The sequence below is a fragment of the Grampus griseus genome, assembly GCF_964374135.1.
Source record: "Grampus griseus genome assembly, chromosome: 18".
Taxonomy (NCBI): domain Eukaryota; kingdom Metazoa; phylum Chordata; class Mammalia; order Artiodactyla; family Delphinidae; genus Grampus; species Grampus griseus.
Window position 1 is genome coordinate 31,662,098 of NC_139012.1, and position 19,196 is coordinate 31,681,293.

General features: G+C 37.7%; 1 protein-coding gene across 1 annotated transcript in view; it reads left to right on the plus strand.

Annotated features, from left to right (window-relative positions):
• Window positions 1-19,196, plus strand: part of KLF12 (KLF transcription factor 12) — a 444,681-nt gene that overhangs the window by 324,925 nt on the left and 100,560 nt on the right. The window contains exon 5 of the mRNA XM_082675656.1: window positions 1,586-1,721. Within this exon, the coding sequence (XP_082531782.1) occupies window positions 1,586-1,721 (136 nt within the window). The remainder of the gene's footprint in view (window positions 1-1,585; window positions 1,722-19,196) is intronic.

Genomic DNA, 19,196 nt, shown 5'->3' on the forward strand with positions numbered 1-19,196 from the left:
TGTCTAGCAGCATCCTTGGCTTCTGCCTTCTGGGTGCCAGTAGCATCCCCCTTCCTTCAAGTTATGACAAATCAGTGTGTCTCTAGACATTGCCAGATGTCTTTTGCCGGGGGCGGGGGGCAAATTTGTCATCAGCAAAGGACCACTGCTTTAGATTAGTTTCATTATTTTCTCTTTAATTTAGCCAACATTTACCAAACACGTCCACTATTCAAAGTACATTTTCGTGTTTATACTTACAGGCAGAATGTATGTCAAGTACACTCACACCCTAGGTTCAACAGATATTCGCTCCTTCCTAACCAAGTTTAGTTAGAAATATATCAGAACTCTCTAGGTATAGTTTTTCTATTCATATGGTAAGTATTAGGTAGAATCATGAGAAATTGTCTTTCGTGGTTTAAAAAATGGGAAAATATCAGCATTTTCCTGTGGCTCTACCTAATGTATGATGCACAGTAACAGCAAGAAAAAAAAATGATTTGAGAAAAAAAATGAAACTGTAAATGTACCCAAATGTCATTGTAACCACGATTTTAAGTGTATTTTGCTTCTCTTTACAGCTAGTGGTGGTTTCAGAAATCTTTTGTAGGCAGCTTGGAAGAGCAGGCTGAGGGAGCTGGCTGAGGGTTGAAGTCATATGTTTTAGCAATGCAATTATGTAGCTAGCGCAGTACTTTTAATTTAGAAGGTGTGCTTCTTCCGTGCCTCAGCTGAGAGGGCTGATGGAAATCCTAGGCGGTGGTTGCTAAAGCTGTTCATAAAGAGAAGGCGGTGGGAATGAAATCTATTTTTTAAAATATACATTAGTATATTAAATGTTGATTGTGATCCTCTCATTTAAAAGGATCTGGTGGTCCCCATCAACAGGAGTCAGAACATCAGGCTATGTCCTGCTTTGGCCAGTTTGCAGCGGAAGGAGGATCTTATCTAGAAATGCATTTTTGGAAAATGAGATCAGCATAGAGATGAAGGGCACTTTCTAGCACATGTAGACACAGTTAAAATGCTACTACTTCAGTCATTTTCCTGCACTCAGATCTCCACTTAGAGCAACAACGAACTGTGAACAAGGATTCACTGTAGTATGAAGAATAACTAAACCTTTATGTTAGTCTTGTAAACCTTGTCGTTCTTTAAGCTTCTGATGGGAGCCCTAAGCAAATAAAACCTTCTCTCCCTCCTGCTCTCCACCTTCCAGGGAAAGTGCTAATGTGCAACGAAATGGCCAGAGCTCTGGTTGCAGAAGCAAGAAGAAGCCAGAGGGTAGAACAGTAACTCATGAGCTACCTAATCAGCTTCTCAGAAGTTGGTAATATTGTAGATTTTACAGTTTCTATTCCATAATCATCCCCTGAAACTACCGAGAGCTGATGGAGGTTTTATAAATCAGACGAACAAGGGATAAGAGTCAGTGCGTGCTCAGTCCATAACATACGTCGCTTTCACTAATTCCTGGGATTTCTGGAGAATTCCATGTGTGTGACATACACAGAAGAGACATTCCATGCTTGATGTTGGTCCAGGACAAGGTTAACTTTCTGCACACTAATTTTAATTCATTATATATGCCTTTTTTTCCCAGCACAAATGGACCCCCGAGGCCTATCTCCCAGACAAAGTAAAAGTGACAGTGATGATGATGACCTGCCAAATGTGACCTTAGATAGCGTTAATGAAACTGGATCTACGGCCCTTTCCATAGCCAGAGCAGTACAAGAGTAAGTATCACATTCTCAGGATGAAATAAGAATTGCCAAGGTGTTCAATGGATAATGGAAACAGCAGCATCTCCTGTTCCCCAGACCTGTCATTCTAGCTCTGAACGGGCACATGTGTCAGCATCTTTCCATTCAGCCTTGTGTTCTCTGGGAGGAGATTAGGGGAAACATGGAGTGTTTTGCGTAGTTGAAAATTTGTATTTTGAATAGGAATGAGACTTCTTTTTTAATACTTCCCGCCCCTTCTCCTTAACTCTGAAAAAAAAAATTGTTCTTTTCGAGTGTCACTATCTAATTATCATCATTGTTTTCATTATTCATATAGAACAGTCAAGAGAGGTACAATATGACAGGCAGTATTATCTTGTGTTGATAGGAAAGTACAGAACAGCTTTTTTGAAATTTAAAATTTGGAAGATACTATGTTACCCCTTTGAAACATTCAAATCATATGTAATTTTTAAAGGGATCGTTTCTCACTCCTTTAACTGTAACACAGAGTTAGAGTTTAGCCCTTTTTCGTTGAAAATAGCTGCTTTTTCATCATTGTCAATTCTGTGTCTAGAATTTCACCTATGACTAGTCCATGTGTATTTTTTCTCTAGCATAATTTTTAATAACATAATTTTAAAGAAGAGGAAGATTTAAATTAAGCCACTGTTACTGCCAATACAAAAGTTAATTAACACTTTACTTAAAATGATCTTAGTTACCTTCCATATATTAATTCTTTTTTCCCAGGTATTGACTAAATATCTACTCTGTTTCATGAATCAGGCCTTGAAATTAAAAAAAAAAAATTAGTAGGGCATTTTAGAATTTAAAGCCTATGTGTGTGTATATGTGAGGGTGTATAAAATGAATCTCTATGATAAATAGGTACTAGGTATATTATATATTAGAGGAAACAGGATATGGAAAATCTAATGAAATTGCAGTCAGAAAGATTTGGATTCAAGTTCACATTCAGTCACTTAATAGCCATGTGACATCTGGCAAGTTAACTAACCACTCTGAGATATTTCTTCATCTGTAATAAGAAAGAATACGTACTTTATAGGACCATTGTGAGAGTGTGGTATAGTTACAAGGCATGAAAATTGAATTGCAAAGTTTTGACAGATGAGAGCCTCAAGGGTGAAATTAATATTATTATTAGTGGTAGTAGTAACAATAATGGTAATAGTGTGTAGTATAAGTACATGACAACTAGTAAATATAAATATGGCAAGTGTCATGCTGATTTTACAAATGAAGATACTGAGGATGAGAGAGGTTCAGTGTCTTCTCCAGAGTCATATAATAAGTGGTGACGAGACAAAGTTTAGGACTTTTAACTCCCCAAACATATCTTTTTCTCAGGAGTGCCTGTAATGTCTGTTACCAGTCATATTCTTCCACTTGAACATGTATAAAAACACTTTTTTCTCTCATTTGTTCCAGTAACTGGTTGTAGTAACTTAGTTTCTCCAAAGCGTTAGATCAGAAGGATGGCTGAAATCATATTTAAGTGCTAGCATGCCCGGTCACTTCATCACCAGTTCAGTGATCAGCACAGTGATTGTGGTTTTGTGGGAGCTAAATCTTAAGATCAAGGATTCCATGTTCTCACCTGCAAAATTAGACTAAATGATGACAAAGTTCAATTCTGAGATGAATCACAAGTTTCATAGACATTTTAATCACAGTTTTCCTGCACCATATAATATATACATAATTTGTGTGTGTGTGTTATAGATATGTGTGTTTCTGTAAATTTGGCACTGTGATTACTAAAATCTAAGTTATGCTTACTCCATTTCGGGCTTATCGAGCAAATCATGGTATTAACATCTTAAACATAACCATTTGTTGTGCTTTTAATATTATGTGCTGAGAATATAATAGTATATTTTAATATGAAACTTTTAATAGCAGCCTTTAGGAACTGGAGCTTCATTTTCAACATAACCTCTCCGATTTGCTTTGTGAAAACATTTGTAAGCCCCACAATATTTTGTTCTGACGGTGCCTACGCCTGCCTTTATTACTATTGCAAAAGTTGCACGTGTATCTAGGCAAGTGCCAGATTCATTATTCATGTAAGTGTTTTCATTAAACGATTAGTAAGGAATACTGAGCTGTCACTTGGGAAGCCCTAGAATGCCAGGACCCATCAATAGTTAATTAACCATCACTCAAGAAGGAGTATGTGTGTGTAAACACTGAGAAGTGCTAAGATACTGTTAGATGAAGCGAAAAGAATGTTCTGCAGAGACGTCTTAAATATAGGTGTATTTCAAAACTTAAAACAATATGTTGAGGAAAATTTTATTCTGGGACAAATAAGTATATAGTCCTTGTTAGAGAATTTTTTTAAAAAATCTGTACTTAGGTTTACCCAAAGTTAACTCTCGGTGGATATGTCTTCCTGCTCTTAATTTCTCTGATTTTTAATGCATGTCTCTGTTTCACTATTAATTTCCCTTTCCTCTTTTTTCTGTTTGCCTTTGGATCTTGATGGCTTCTATTAACTCAAAAGCTGTCCAACAAACAAAAAAATTCCAGTATACTATGATCAATAAAATAATGCTTCAAATCGTAAGAGGATTGAACACCATCTTGGCATGTACGAGATGAGAGGATTTCAAAAGACATCCGTGCATCTGTTTCTGGCACTTGCAGAACTTTGAGTTAGGTGAGAAGGATGCCTGCAGGTAGAGAGGTGATAAAATCAAGGGTTTATGTGCAATAGAGGAAGCACATTTTAGAAGCCCTGGGCAACCAAAACACGTCTCTCCAATTAAAGCCATGGTTTAGGAGGGGTTTGAAGGCATTCCTCTTATCTCATTGGCCACCAGTGCAGTGTCAAGGAAGAAGCGGGAAAATGAGAAAGGAAGCTATTAGGAAAGACTGACACTAGAGAGGGGCGAAACTGCCTTGTCCTAGGCCAGCCCTTCGGTCAGGATCCGAACCCACAAGGTGACTCTCTACAACTGAATCTCTTCTTTGTCTCCTTTCCCATTCGGGTTCATAGCCTTGCTTCATGCAGTCATCACCATAGTTTGAATTTTTAATTTGGTGGCTTACTTTGCTGACATTATTATATTTACATAGCATAAACCTTAATATGCTAATAAATGCGCTTTTTAAATATTTGGTATTATGCATTTTACTGGTTTTTAAAATGAACGTTTATTAAATCTTCAGTTCAAGAAATTTTCCTTTGATTTGAAATGCAGAAGTTGTTAGCCATTGCACCTCTCCCCACCCCAATATATAATATTCAGATACTCTTGGTCTTTGAATAAAAAGGAACAATGCTTGGTGGCTAGAGCTGCAACCTAAGTTCACTTCCATTTAAATAGATTTTTATAGCAAGGCTCCTGAACTGTGCTTGAACCAATCATTGCAACTATTTTCATTGATTCACTTGCTTCTCGTTTATCAGCTCAGCCTCAGTGAATTCAGACAAATGGGAAGAACCGGCCATAGCGAGGCCTACAGACAGGCTCTACCCTTCTTGTATTTCAACTGTAGAGATACTGTCCGAGCCAGAGACAGTGTATTCAAGTAATTCTGACAAAGCCAACTTCCAGCAATTCATAGAACATCTGTTTTGCTTAGGTCTGGTTTGTTTGTTTTTTTTCCCCTCTGATGCTATAATAGGATCATTACCCTTAACTACTTGACAAACATAATTATGAAATAAGTGTTTGGAAAAAGAGAGGTACAGGCACATGATTAGAGCAAATTATTATAATTAACTCTAACCCTAGGCAAAACAATGATATTTTTTAAATAGGTAAAATTTGGCTCTCTTACTCAGAGCCTCTAATCTCTGTACCCCTTTTTCTTCTTTTTTCTCTAACTCCAAACCTTCCTACTCCTCATTTGTTGATGCTGGTAGAATAATCGACTTCCTTCAAAGTAAAGTGTAAATGAATAAGAATATCTGAAAGCGGGCCCTCCTCAGAGGAATTAGTGTTCAACCAGGCGCAAGCCTTAAACTGAAAGAATAAAGGTCTAGACGTGATACTTTCAGTAAGAGTGAAGTGGGGAAGGGTGGAGTAGAGGGTGGGAGAAGGCGATGAAGATTTTAAGGAGATGGACCAGCTCTCCTCAGTGTCAGTTTTCGCAGAATTGGTAAATGCATGTGATTGTTTAACTCACACCATATCTGAGTTCTCTGCCCTCTCTGATCTTGATTGTAACTGTCAGAGTGGAAAAGAAGCAACATGCGTTAGTAGCTTTTTGCTTTGGTTAGCATCCCTAAAATTGGAACCTGTTAAAAGGATATTCTTTTTAAATAGTTCCTTGTTAATTACATTTAAGCTAATTAAAACACTGGCTTCCTCCCCCTGTTTTTATTATATTGCCTGTGTCAAGTGCCCTTCTTCTTAAAGGAAAACAATTTGTGAATTCTGGAAATGAAGAGTCCCATCTTTATTTGCACTTAGATGCTCTTTGAAAGAACAGATATGGTAGCAAGTTGGATATCCTATTCCTTCAGAGTCTGCTGCTGGCTCAAACATCATGGTTTTTAATTTAGAAGGTTGCATCTGATGATCAGAGAAGGGTCAGAAATCTTGGAGGTTTTCGGTTTGGGTTTTTTGTGTGTGTTTTTCATTTTCCTTATTTTAAAATTCTTGATCCTTATTTCTGAATCTCCTCATGTATAACTTTGTTAATGTCTTTTAAATTACAGTAGAGAACAGTCCTAGAGATAAGGAAGAAAGAGAAAACAAAACTGTTACTGACTGACTTCTTTCAGGCAGATTCTGTGAGGACTTACATAGTTTTCGTCTAATTTGCCCTATGCTCCTGTTTTTATGCACAAATAAACGGAAGCCCAGAGAGGTTTACTCTATCCCCAGAGGTCCTATAGCTGATAATTTGCAGAGCTCGTATTGAAATCAGAGTTTGTCTGACTATAAACCCATATTCCTTTATTAAGGCAGCTCTTGTTTTTATGTTGTGGCTTTAATATCTCTAAACCGTAACTTTCTAAAATTAGCAAAGTTTTTTGACACCTGAATCCCAATAAGAATATAACTTTTATGAAATAATTTCAGATTTTTTTCATCTTTAAACTCGCTGTCACTTTAAATATAATCTGACTTAGGGAGAGATAATTCTATCAGATGCCTTCTCAGAAATAGTTCTGAAAAAGGTGTTCCACTTCTGTAAATCGCACACAGCATTATATTGATATGTGAAGAAATAAAGTACAAATACATTAGAGCATTCTTTCTATAAACTTCACTGTTGCTATTATTTTAAGAAATTATTGTTTCAGTATATACATATGTGCTGACATTCCCAAAATGAGCATCCTTTTTAGAATTGCTTTCTGTCAATCTATAAAAGGAAATGTTTGTCCAAGGGTTGAAACGGTACTGTGTCATCTAATTTTGCAGCCCTTGACTGAAAGATTTGAGGGTATTTGGATCATGCCTCTTCCCTTGTCTGCTGATTAGAACGAACCCAGCTGAGCTGATTGTGCCCAGAGAAGAAGCCAGAGAGCTCAGTATGTCAAACAATTTCAGGGGTTTTTTTTCTTTTAAATCTTTCCCAGATTCTTGTCTCATTAAAAGAAGCTATACTTTTATTTAATAAGCCTAATGTGTTTGGGACGCCTTCAAATCCCCACTTCATGCCTTAACAAAGAAATAGCTTTGATTCAGTTCTGTAGGTGGAAGTCTAGCTCTCTAATAGACTAATAATAGACATCATGGCTGATGGGTAAATCTGAGAGGCGTTCGCTGTCTTGCCAAGGAGATAAACACTTTTACGTTGCTCTTCTTCTAAAGGAGGTCAGAAAAAGCTCCTGATTTGATGTGAATGAACATAGGTAGAGTCTAAAGTGTATACTTAGCCTGCATCAACCCAACATTCTAGCAATATTAAAAATATATATATAATGATCACTGAGTAACTCAGTCCCTGGGTATTTAATAGCAAGATGAAGACTGTATACCCATACACAGTCATTTCTATCGCTTTGATGGGACCGTGTTGGTCCCACTTTCGTTTAAAGTCTGATCAGTTTTTGATAATAATTTGATATTTGAGCTGTTTTGTGAATTAGCAAATTAAGTCATGTCTGTATTTGGTGAATAATTAATTCATTTATTTAGCCCTGTGTTACATGCTGGGGATACAGGATGAATGATTCATAGAACCTTACCACAGGGAGCTCAGAATCAACATATATGAGGCAAATCAAAGCCCAATGGGATAAAAGCATGAAGGGCTGCAGTGAGGACAGGGGGGAAGGTCACGTAGCTCAGTCTGGAGTAGAGGAAAGCATTGACATGCGGTAGGAATGTGTGAGTTCATAGTAACTGGCGCGGAAGTGAGTGTGGCGGAGAGCTGGGAGATGCAGCTGCTTGGGGAGGTGGGTAGGGACCTGATCAGGAAGGGTGAATTTATTCTGTAGACAATGGGGAGACATCAAGAGGTTTTAAATGGCAATGGCGTCATCAGCTTTGTGTTTTACAGATTTCAGTCTCAAGGAAGCTGGGTATGGTGGTGCGGGTTGAGCACTGTACATCCCAAAGGGTGCCATTTATATGACTAGCGCTGCCTAGCTGTCCACAGCTAGACACAGGAGCTTGTGGTATATATATATGTATATGTATAGACACCCCTGTGTCCATACATGTCAGACTCTCCAATATAGTGAGCTGTTCAGAGGGTAGATAACATGTTCTAGTCTTCCATGTATCTCCAGGGCTGCTAGCACAGTGCCTGGCCAGGTACTTTTTTAAACACTAGAACAGCATTGAATAAAATAGACAAAATCACTGACTTCATGGTGCTTATATTCCAGTGGAGGAGGTGGGAGGGAAACAGACAGTAAGCATATGGTACCTCTGAAGAAGGCAAGTGCTCTGGAGGTGAGGGAGACAGGGTGTGGGTGCTGAGTGAGCTGCGAGGGTAGACAGCATTTACTCTTTCACGTAAGGCATTTAAAGAACTCTGATAAGATTGTATATTAGGAGAGACCTAAAGAGGCATGAGGTCAGGTCCCCAGGATATCTAAAGGAACCGCCTCCAGGCAGAGGGAATAACAAGTGCAGAGACCTTAAGGCAGGAATATTCTGGAATGAATAAACAAACTCACTGACCAATAGAGAACATTAATTGTACAGAAGAAACTGAGCTCTGTTGATGCCAAATAATGATTCTCCCATTACATCCCTAGGGAGAGGGATTCAGGACTGAATCTCTTTATCCACTCATACTTTTCCCTCTATGCTGTGATACAAGTTCTTTTCTTTTTTCTAAGGGAATCTGCAGTTTTTTAACCCACACAAGAATCAATAAACAAAAACAAAAAATAAATGCAAAACAAAATTTTTCTTTCAAAATTTCTTTCAAAGAAGTACTTACTTCTTTTGGGCCTGGGTTCTTGAAATCTAATTTTGTATCCCCTGATAAGTCAAAAATATTTATTATCCTAGAAAGTTTTTTTTTTTGTATATTGTTACTGTATCTTCTAGGATACAGAAACATTCGTACTTTTTCCCTAAAATTGATGCAACTGTTGTTCCAAGTGAGAGCTTACCCTCAGAATTTTTTATGCTTGAATCTTTTTGATCATTAAAAAGTAAAATAAAATAAAAGGCACCAGAATTCCCTGGCGGTCCAGTGGTTAGGACTCCGCGCGTTCACTGTTGAGAGCCCAGGTTCAATCCCTGGTCAGGGAACTAAGATCCCACAAGCCATGTGGCACGGCCAAAGAGAGAGAGAAAAAAAAAAAGAATACAAGTAATACAATTTGTTCTAGAAACGCCAGAAAATACGAAAACCAACAAACAAAACAAACAAAAAAGAGCAAAGAAAATAAATGGCACCATATATGACAGCTACTACACAGGTGTTGCTGGTGGTGTGTTTTTTTTTTTTTTTTTTTTTTTTTGCCGTACGTGGGCCTCTCACTTCTCTGGCCTCTCCCATTGCGGAGCACAGGCTCCGGACGCGCAGGCTCAGCGTCCATGGCTCATGGGTCCAGCCGCTCCGCGGCACGTGGGATCTTCCCAGACCGGGGCACGAACCCGCGCCCCCTGCATCGGCAGGCGGACTCTCAAACACTGCGCCACCAGGGAAGCCCAGTTGTTGCTGTTTTGAGAGTGATTTATATCTTGTCTCTTTGGTAGGCATTTGATACTCCATACATAATGCTAAACAGCGAGTTTGACCTTCTCCCTCCCCAACTGAATTGAACATCATCTTTCTGTATACTACAGATATAAACAGATTATTTGTTTAGCCTTCCTAACCACTTGGAAATTATCGTTAACTGAGTGTTGATTTGTTTTCAAACTGCCGTGCCTCATTCTAATGTGAATTAATTACTTCTAGGTGATCAATTTAAAAATAGATAGAAATCAAACTTTTTAAAGCCAAACTTTTGTTTTTATATTTATTTTTAACAAGGGGATTCCAAAGCTACATCATAGACAGAGTGAAGAGCCGCTTTTGTTTGAGAATGGCGACTTATTTTTGCTACTTGTATATTTAAAAAAAATTTAGTGCCAGTAGTTACTGAGGTGACTCATAATTTAAAATAAAGTGGTATTTCATGTGGTCATACAGTATACTCCAAACTGATTGCCAGTATTAACTTGCTGCCAATTGCTTGACATACTTCTCTGTGTGAGATCTTTGTGTAGCTTTTTTCTTTCTATATGTTCTACCTGTAATTGCATTGCAAATTTATGTATACCATTTATATTTCTCATCCATATATTCTTAATGAGTATAACTAGTGAGTACAGGTAGTCATTTCTCATGCATTTTTGATGTGTGTTGACACAGATACTCAACGATGATGTTGAAATATTAATGTTTCGCTACAAGTTCCCAGAACTATTCATCACTCTATCATTTATTAATATAGTCAGAGAGAGTATACATATGACAGAAAACCATACTGTAATATATTTGAAATTAACTCAATTCACCAGGATATAATCTCTTCCATTTGCAGTCAAATGCTCTAGGCACTCTCTTCTTATTACTCTTCATGAGTTATTGCCATTGTACCATAATTTTCCTTCACTTTATAGCACTCTCCCACACTTGAATCTCATTGAATATGTTTACTTACATGTGTCAAATGAAAGTAGAAAATTGAAGGATACGTTTTCATGGAGAACCTGCTGCTATAAAGAAAAATTTGACATAGATAGAAAAAGATAGCTTGGATCAGAATGAATCTTATCAGGTTGACATTTTACCATGATTTTGTGCCATCTACTTTCACAGTCACAAAGTTGAGGGTTGCCCTCAGTTGAAATCTAGTACATCACACATTATGGCTTATCCTAAAAGTTAAATCCCAAACCATGTGCAGTTAGTGTAGTAAAAATGCCAGCAAATTTCTGGGTACAATTTTGGATCTTTTTTGTTAATTTGAATAAAATTCTATCTATTTACCTACCTATCTGCATATCCTTTCAAATATCGATTAATGTTACCTTTGGTGTCAAATAACAATAAATGTTACAAGAGAACTTAAACATGGAATTATTTTTCTGGGATAACAAGAAGTCTGGAGTAAGCAGGACAGGCTGATGGAGTGTCCTAAGGTTTGTCCTAGGGTTTCTTCTCTCTTCCTGTTTTGTTGTCCTTCAGTTGTGGCTTTCCAATGGTTATATGAAGTCAACTGCATCTCCAGGTATCCCGCCCTTATAATAGTCAGAAGAGGAGGAGTAAAAGCAAAACAAACTAACCAGAAGAACATAGCAACCAACTGTGTCACTTTTAAAAAGCTTTCCCAGGACACCCACCATGTGATTTCTGCTTATATCTCATTGGCCAAAACTAATTTACCTGTTCCCAATTATTGGAGTATGGCTAAGGAAAAGAAAAACATGGACAGGACTGATTCAATTAATCAGTAATGTCTGCCACCAAATATTAATTTAATACCTAAGAAAAATAAGGCATCACCCCAAATTCAATATCAAGGTTTTTTTTTTTTTTTTTCCTAATCATATATTGCCGCTATAATGCTGTGTAGCCAGTCATTCCGGAACTCAGTGGAATACCGTCATAAAACATTTACTTCTCTTCCATGTATCAGCTGGTCATTTGGAGCAGGTCTGCAGGTTCTTGGAGCAGTACTGTTCACTCATTTTTCTTAACCCAAAGGGCAGCCCAGGGCATGTATATCTCACAGCAGTGGCTAGAACACAAGAGGACGAGCCCTATAGTACAAACAGATTTTAAGCCTTTGCTCACATCATTCATCTACTAGCATCCCATTGGCCAAAGCAAGGCACATGACCAAGCCCAGCATCAATGGGGTGGGGAAATATATTCCTCCCATGGACATGCAAAGCTTTAGGAGAGTGATGACTAGTGTACTAATATTTCGGGAAAAAATGGCTGTTGCTTCCAGAAGCAATTGAAATTAATTTACCTATTTTTGAAATCTTATTTTCTAAGTTTTAGCAAAGTTTAGTCATGTTCTCATGAAATTTCTAGATGGCCCTGGTGGATCTCATAAATTCCTCTTTCTATATCTACTTAATGATGTATGTTTTAAAATTAATAACAAGTACATTTATTGAGTCTTGATATCTGGATTTCATCGTGTAAACTCTTACCTCCAGGGCTTACACTCTCAGAAGTGTTTGATTTTGCCAAGTGTAATGGAGTGGTGTTACAAAAGATGTAGCACGTAGCAAGAGGCTGATTCTAGCTGAATAAGCAAAATCTGTGAAATGTAGTTATGTTCAGTCTCTAAACTCAAATTAACATTGATTAACAAAGTGGTGCACAAAGTGACAAAAAAATTAACATTAGCTAATGTGCCTGTTCCCCTGATTTCTGGAAGTAGATAGCTGTGGACTGTGAGAGTGACAAAATACAAAACATCAAATTGAAACTATTACACAGGTAAGAGAAGATAAAATCTTTGAGCTAAAATTTCGTGACCTTTCAGCAAAAAGTGTTTGGGTCTTCATTTCTACATCCCTTCTCCATTTTGTTCTGTATATGTAATCACTGTTACAAGTGATAGAAAACATGGAATTGATTCTTGTAGTTTTGATTTTCTAATGCAAATATAAAACTCATTTATTTATTATTATTATTTTCTTTTTGCGGTACGTGGGCCTCTCACTGCTGCGGCCTCTCCCGTTGCGGAGCACAGGCTCCGGACGTGCAGGCTCAGCGGCCATGGCTCACGGGCCCAGCCACTCTGCGGCATGTGGGATCTTCCCGAACCAGGGCACGAACCCATGTCCCCTGCACTGGCAGGCGGACTCGCAACCACCGCGCCACCAGGGAAGCCCTAAAACTCATTTTAAATTGTACATTTAGAGAAACTTTTCCTAGTATATAATAGTAAAGTGCAAACGAGGAAATTGATTAGAAAAAATAAATGTCTTTCTTAAAATCAAGAAATTAGAATATCTTCTTCTCTACTTGGGTGGATTACATTGTTGGGGTTAAGATATTAATTTTTCACTGTAGCTTTTTTTGGGGGTTTTTTTTTTTTTTTTTTTTTTTTGCGGTACGCGGGCCTCTCACTGCTGTGGCCTCTCCCGCTGCGGAGCACAGGCTCCGGACGCGCAGGCCCAGCGGCCATGGCCCACGGGCCCAGCCGCTCCGCGGCATGTGGGATCCTCCCGGACCGGGGCACGAACCCGTGTCCCCTGCATCGGCAGGCGGACTCCCAACCACTGCGCCACCAGGGAAGCCCCCACTGTAGCTTTTTATGAGGCTTATTATTCAAGTAAAGTCAGTAGACCAGTAAAGGTTTTACAATATGAGAATATCCAGCAAAAGTATTGTCAAGAAAACAAACAAAGTAATTGTTGAATTAAAAGCATGTAATCTCTTCATAGACTAAAATCAACCTGGTTTTTTAAAAATAGATTTATAGCCTTGGCTTTTTACTCCTACATTTTTACCAAAGCTTCCAGATTGACAGCTACTTTGAAAACAAATCAGGAGTTTCATAAATCTTGCCATATGTATCTTTAAAAGATCAAGATTATCCTAGTGTTTTAAAAGGGATTGCACGATAAATTATTAGTCATGAAAATGAGTAACAAGTTGGTCACATGCCCAAAAAACTCAGGAAGACAATATCGGAAGTTATTGAAGTAGTTCAGACACGAGCACCTCTGGGCCTGGGCCAGGGCTCCAGTGGTGGCTTTTGAACCAGTAACAATAACCCTAAGTGTTGTATTAAAAATATAGTGCTTTATAAGTCTCCGTTTATTTTTATTATGTATCTCACCATGTTCCTAACGTAGCAGGGAATGAATTATCTCATTTTACAGATGAGGACAGTGTAACTCAGGAAAGTTAAGTACTTAGTAGGGCATCATAAAACTAATAAGTAGTGATGCTAACGGTGCCCGATCAGATATATTTTACAGTACATGTTAAAAGTGCTCCTTCCTGCATTCTGTCTTGAAGGGAAAGGATTTATGATTTATGGTTTAAAGGAATAATTGACAGTTTTAGTGATAACTAGACTCTAAAGGATAAGATAAAGGCAGAAGGAATGGCCATGCCTTTGCACTGAATAATGTAATTGAGTAGAGTGGGTGGAGTTTGATAAAATGGTGAAACATACAAACAGAACCATCCTGTTGGAATTTTGAGATCTGGAATTGGAACCGATTAGAGAAGGCTGGAAATACAGAAAGGCAGTCATTGGCATAAGAATGATTATTGAGGTTAATTTTTTTTTGAGGTATTATTGACATACAATAAAACACACATATTTTAAAAATACAGTTCAACAAATATCATATATTAACGCATATATGTGGAACCTAGAAAAATGGTACAGATGAACTGGTTTGCAGGGCAGAAATAGAGACACAGATGTAGAGAACAAACGTATGGACACCAAGGGGGGAAAGTGGTGGAGGGGGTGTGTGGTGGGATGAATTGGGAGACTGGGATTGACATATATATGCTACTATGTATAAAATGGATAACTAATAAGAACCTGCTGTATAAAAAAATAAATAAAATAAAATTCAAAAAAAAAATACAGTTCAAAGGGTTTAACAACTGTATATACAGTTGCCTCTTGGTGTCCATGGGGATTGTGTTCCAGGACCCACGCGGATACAAAAATCCGAGGATGCTAAAGTCCCTTATGAAAATGGCTTAGTATTTGCATATAACCTACACAACATCCTCCCTTATACTTACTTTAAATCATCTCTAGACTGCTTATAATACTAACACAATGTAAATGTTATGTAAATAGTTGTAAATACAATGTAAATGTTATGTAAATAGTTACCAGCTCCTGGCACATTCAAGTTTTGCTTTTTGGAACTTTATGGAAAAAAATTTTTTTTTTTTTTCAATCCACGATTGGTTGAATCCACAAATGCAGAACCCTTGGATGGGGTGGGCATGGAGCCGGGGTTGGGTCTGGAGGGGAGGGGGGCGACTGTACTCATACACCTGCAACTTTTTTTTTTTTTTTAATTAATGTTAGAGTAGAAGTATGTGTATGAGATGGGTAGAGAGAAATAGTGGGGGGGGGGGGTTGTTGAAGATGCCCTGCTTAACTAGCTTTATTTTATTTTATTTTTTTAATTTATTTATTTTTGGCTGCATTGGGTCTTTGTTGCTGTGCGCAGGCTTTCTCTAGTTGCGGCGAGCTGGGGTTACTCTTCATTGCGGTGCGCGGGCTTCTCATTGCGGTGGCTTCTCTTGTGGAGCACGGGCTCTAGGCGCACGGGCTTCAGTAGTTGTGCTGAATCAAGATACAGAACGTTTCCATCGCCTAAAATGTTACCTTCGCCCCCTGCACCCACCAGTAAATTCAGTACCTCCCCCTAACCCCCAGCCAGTCACTTTCTGATGTCTGTCTATGGAGTAGTTCTAGACCTTCCTTTATGGAATCGTATACTGTGTATTCTTTGATTTCAGTCTTTCACTCAGCATGATGTTTTTGAGATTCTTGCATGTTGTTACATTGCTAAGTAGTACTCCATCACTTGGATGTAATATAATTTGTTTATTCTTTGACTCATTGATGAACATTTGGGTTGTTTCCAGTTTGGGTTTATTATATTAGGGCTGTATGAACATTCTGTGCAACTCCTCTGTGGACATGTTTTCATTTCTCTTAGGTAGCTACCTAGAAGAGGAATTGCTGGGTCAAGGGAACATGTATGTTTATCTTTGTAAGAAACTACACAACCGTTTTCCAAAGTAGCTGTATCCTTTTACATTCCCGCCAGCAGTGTGCAAGAGTTCCAGTCAGTCCACATCTCTAGCTACCTTTGGTATTCATAGTCTTTTTTTAAGGCATTCTCTTGGTTACTTAATCTTTCAAAGAAGATCTATTCAGTCCTCCTCAGTGAAGAACAAGATGCCAAGGACAAGTTTGGGAGGAAGACCCGTGGTGAGGAGACAGATAAAGTTACATGGACAGAAGTGCTAAGAGAAGCATCAGGAAAATAGGGAGGAGTGATTTTCAGCCAGATCCTGTCCCTTTGAGGTTTCAGGAGAGTGAAAAATGAGAACTCTAACCAATTTAGCAAAAAATGAACTAGAGACAGTACAGATCTCATCGAGTTGTGGAAAGGACTTATAAGCCTGGATGCAGCAAGTTAATAGGAAGGAATCATGAGTGCTGAAGGGGTAGGAGCCTAAGATTCGAGGAAGCAAACGTATACACATAACTGTGAGGGAGATGAGAAAAATAGGATGACAGCCAGAGGAGTGATGTTCATTTCTGTAGACTAGAGATCAACCCAGAGTAAAAAGAAAGCTTAAGACACTTATTCAAATAACTGTGTTTGGGGGAAAAAAAACAAACTTAATTACAACATGTTTTTGTCTGAATATATAAATTTGATTATCTGATAACTATCGGAGAAATCAATGTAGGTAGCAATTATGAATTTTTATCCATTCAGAATATACTGATTGAAGGCCCAGTAAATGCCATCGTCATTGGTATCTCCCCCTCTCTGTTTTCATTCTGGGTACCTCTTTGTCTTCTTATCCACATGAACTTTGAAATTCTTCCTCTGATCTCTTAACTTAAGACGTGAATAAGTATTTGTAAGCTTTAAACCCCAAATGAGGTTGGGTCTTGGTTTATTCCAATGAGAAAATAAGGAGCTTTTCTTTTAGTAATAGCTCTTCCATTTGCTAACTCCATAATAGTTTATAACTCTCCAACCTTCCCATTTCTTATCCATTAAAGATAGGGAGAGTCTCAAGCATTTTCCAGATTTCTGTGCTTGTAGAGTGCCCAGGAACTATAGTTACCTCTTTATGTTACATAACTAAAAGTATAAAGTCAAAATTGCAGGTAAATATTACTGATTCATCCAGATACTCCTACCACGTCATTTGAATGACTGTTTATTGTTGTTTATTGTTCTGCTTAATGACATGACAGACATCAGGAGGGGATTATTTCCTTCTTACACTGCATTCATTCAGTGCTTATTGAATGCTTGCCATGTGTAAAGACCTCACCCTCAGCTTCGTGAAGGAGACAAGTAGAGAATGTCATCTCTAACACGCCAAGAGTGGTTTCGTTTTCTGTCCACCACAGTAACTAGGATATTTGTAGTCAAAGAAAATTTCCAGTGAACTTAAGTTCTTCCACGCATTGCAGTAATTTCTGTTATCTTTCATGGAAGCTCATGTTACTTGAGCATCGAATATATGCCAGAAATCACCAGTCATTGGGGAAGGTCTGCGTGGGTCAGGCAAACCCATCTTTATCACAGGGGAAAAAAAAGATTCAAGATTGTTTCACATGTCTTCCCAATTTAAGGGGGGAAAAAAGTGTCAATACTTCCTTTTTAGCAAATCCGATGCTTGTAAAACCCAGTCGTTATTGATTTTAAAACCAGTTTAAGAGGGAGGAGATAATGGGGATATATGTATACGTATAGCTGATTCACTTTATTATAAAGCAGAAACTAACACACTATTGTAAAGCAATTACACTCCAATAAAGATGTTAAAAAATTACTTGAATTTAAGTAATCAAGTAAGAGTTTGGAATTTAGAGTTTTAGAATTGAAACTTCAATAAGATTTAATGTAATGATAATAGATGATTTATACGAGATCCAATAAAAAAATATCAAGAACCTGCTTTACATATGAAAAATATTAATCACGAAGACAGTAGTTGTTTAGGAAAGGAGTCCTAAGCCAGGAAATTCATTCCCATCATGTCTCCAAGCTTATTCACTGCTCTGCGGGCTAAGGAAAGGAGTTTGTGAGCTATAAACTCTTCGAATGAGAAGATATGTTCTGGTGTCAGAAAAGTTCCTTTGATGATGCTTTTCAAGATGACACCTATAGAATGCTAGATTTTAAATGCTTAAGGTTCATTTTAATGAAATTCAGTAAATTTTAAAATTGCAGTTATAATACAATCACGTATAAGAGTTGCCAAACAACTTTTTTTTTTTTTTACAAACTTGGAGCCTATACTTGCATTAATTTGTGCTGCCATATTATCTTATTTTAGGGGCAGATTGCAAAACAGATCTCCTGCTGTCTCTCTGTTCATATGTTTAAAAATCCTGTAAATGCAATTCTTGAGGTGCTGAATGCAGGAACTCGGCACAGTGCTTGTAATGCAGTAAAACCTCAATAAATGTTAGTTGTTGCTGCTTCTCTTTATGACCCTTTTTATCATACATTGCTAGTTATAAAGGCTGTCACTTTGCACGAATTCTTTTCAAATTCATGTCTACAGATGTCCACTCACATAAAATTGCACAGCTGAGTACATTACTGAAGCACACATGTGCCAGGCTCAATTAAGTGTCAGGCAGAGTCAGGCATATGTGTTCAACATGTGACTTCATGGCTTAGCAGTCATTTGTATCAAGTGAATCTTTATAGCATGTGTGGCCAAGATAATATATTAGAAATCATTTTGGTTCTTATTTTCTAACTCTAATAATAATGATAATATACACTTTCATTAGACATTTTTCTTAACTAACTTAAAAACAAAAGTTTACTGTTTTTCAGGCTTCTGGGTCATTGTTTTATTATTAAGATGTGACATGTACATTGTTAAGTGTACAGATCTTAAGTGTACAGCTCAGTGATGAACACACTCATGTGACCTTCGTATAGATCAAAATATAGAGTATTTCAAATACCTCAGAGGGTTCCTTTACATCCTTCCACTCAGTACAAATTTAAATTATTCAAGTACCTCTCCACCCAGTGAAAATCGACATTATTCTAATGGCAGAGGATTCGGAGATTGCAGAATGGCCTGTTAAACAGTCTGACCATTTTTAACTGTGAATTTCAGTGGTTCCAGATTCTTTTAGACTCACTCACTGGAACGAAATGCAAGGTCATGTGGATGCTGCCATGATCTTAGAAAAACCCTCACATTTTAGTATTTATATTAAAACACATAATTGTTCTTTTCATATCCATTTTGTAATAATTAGTAAGAATTTCTATTCGTAAAATAAGTTTATTATAGCTACAT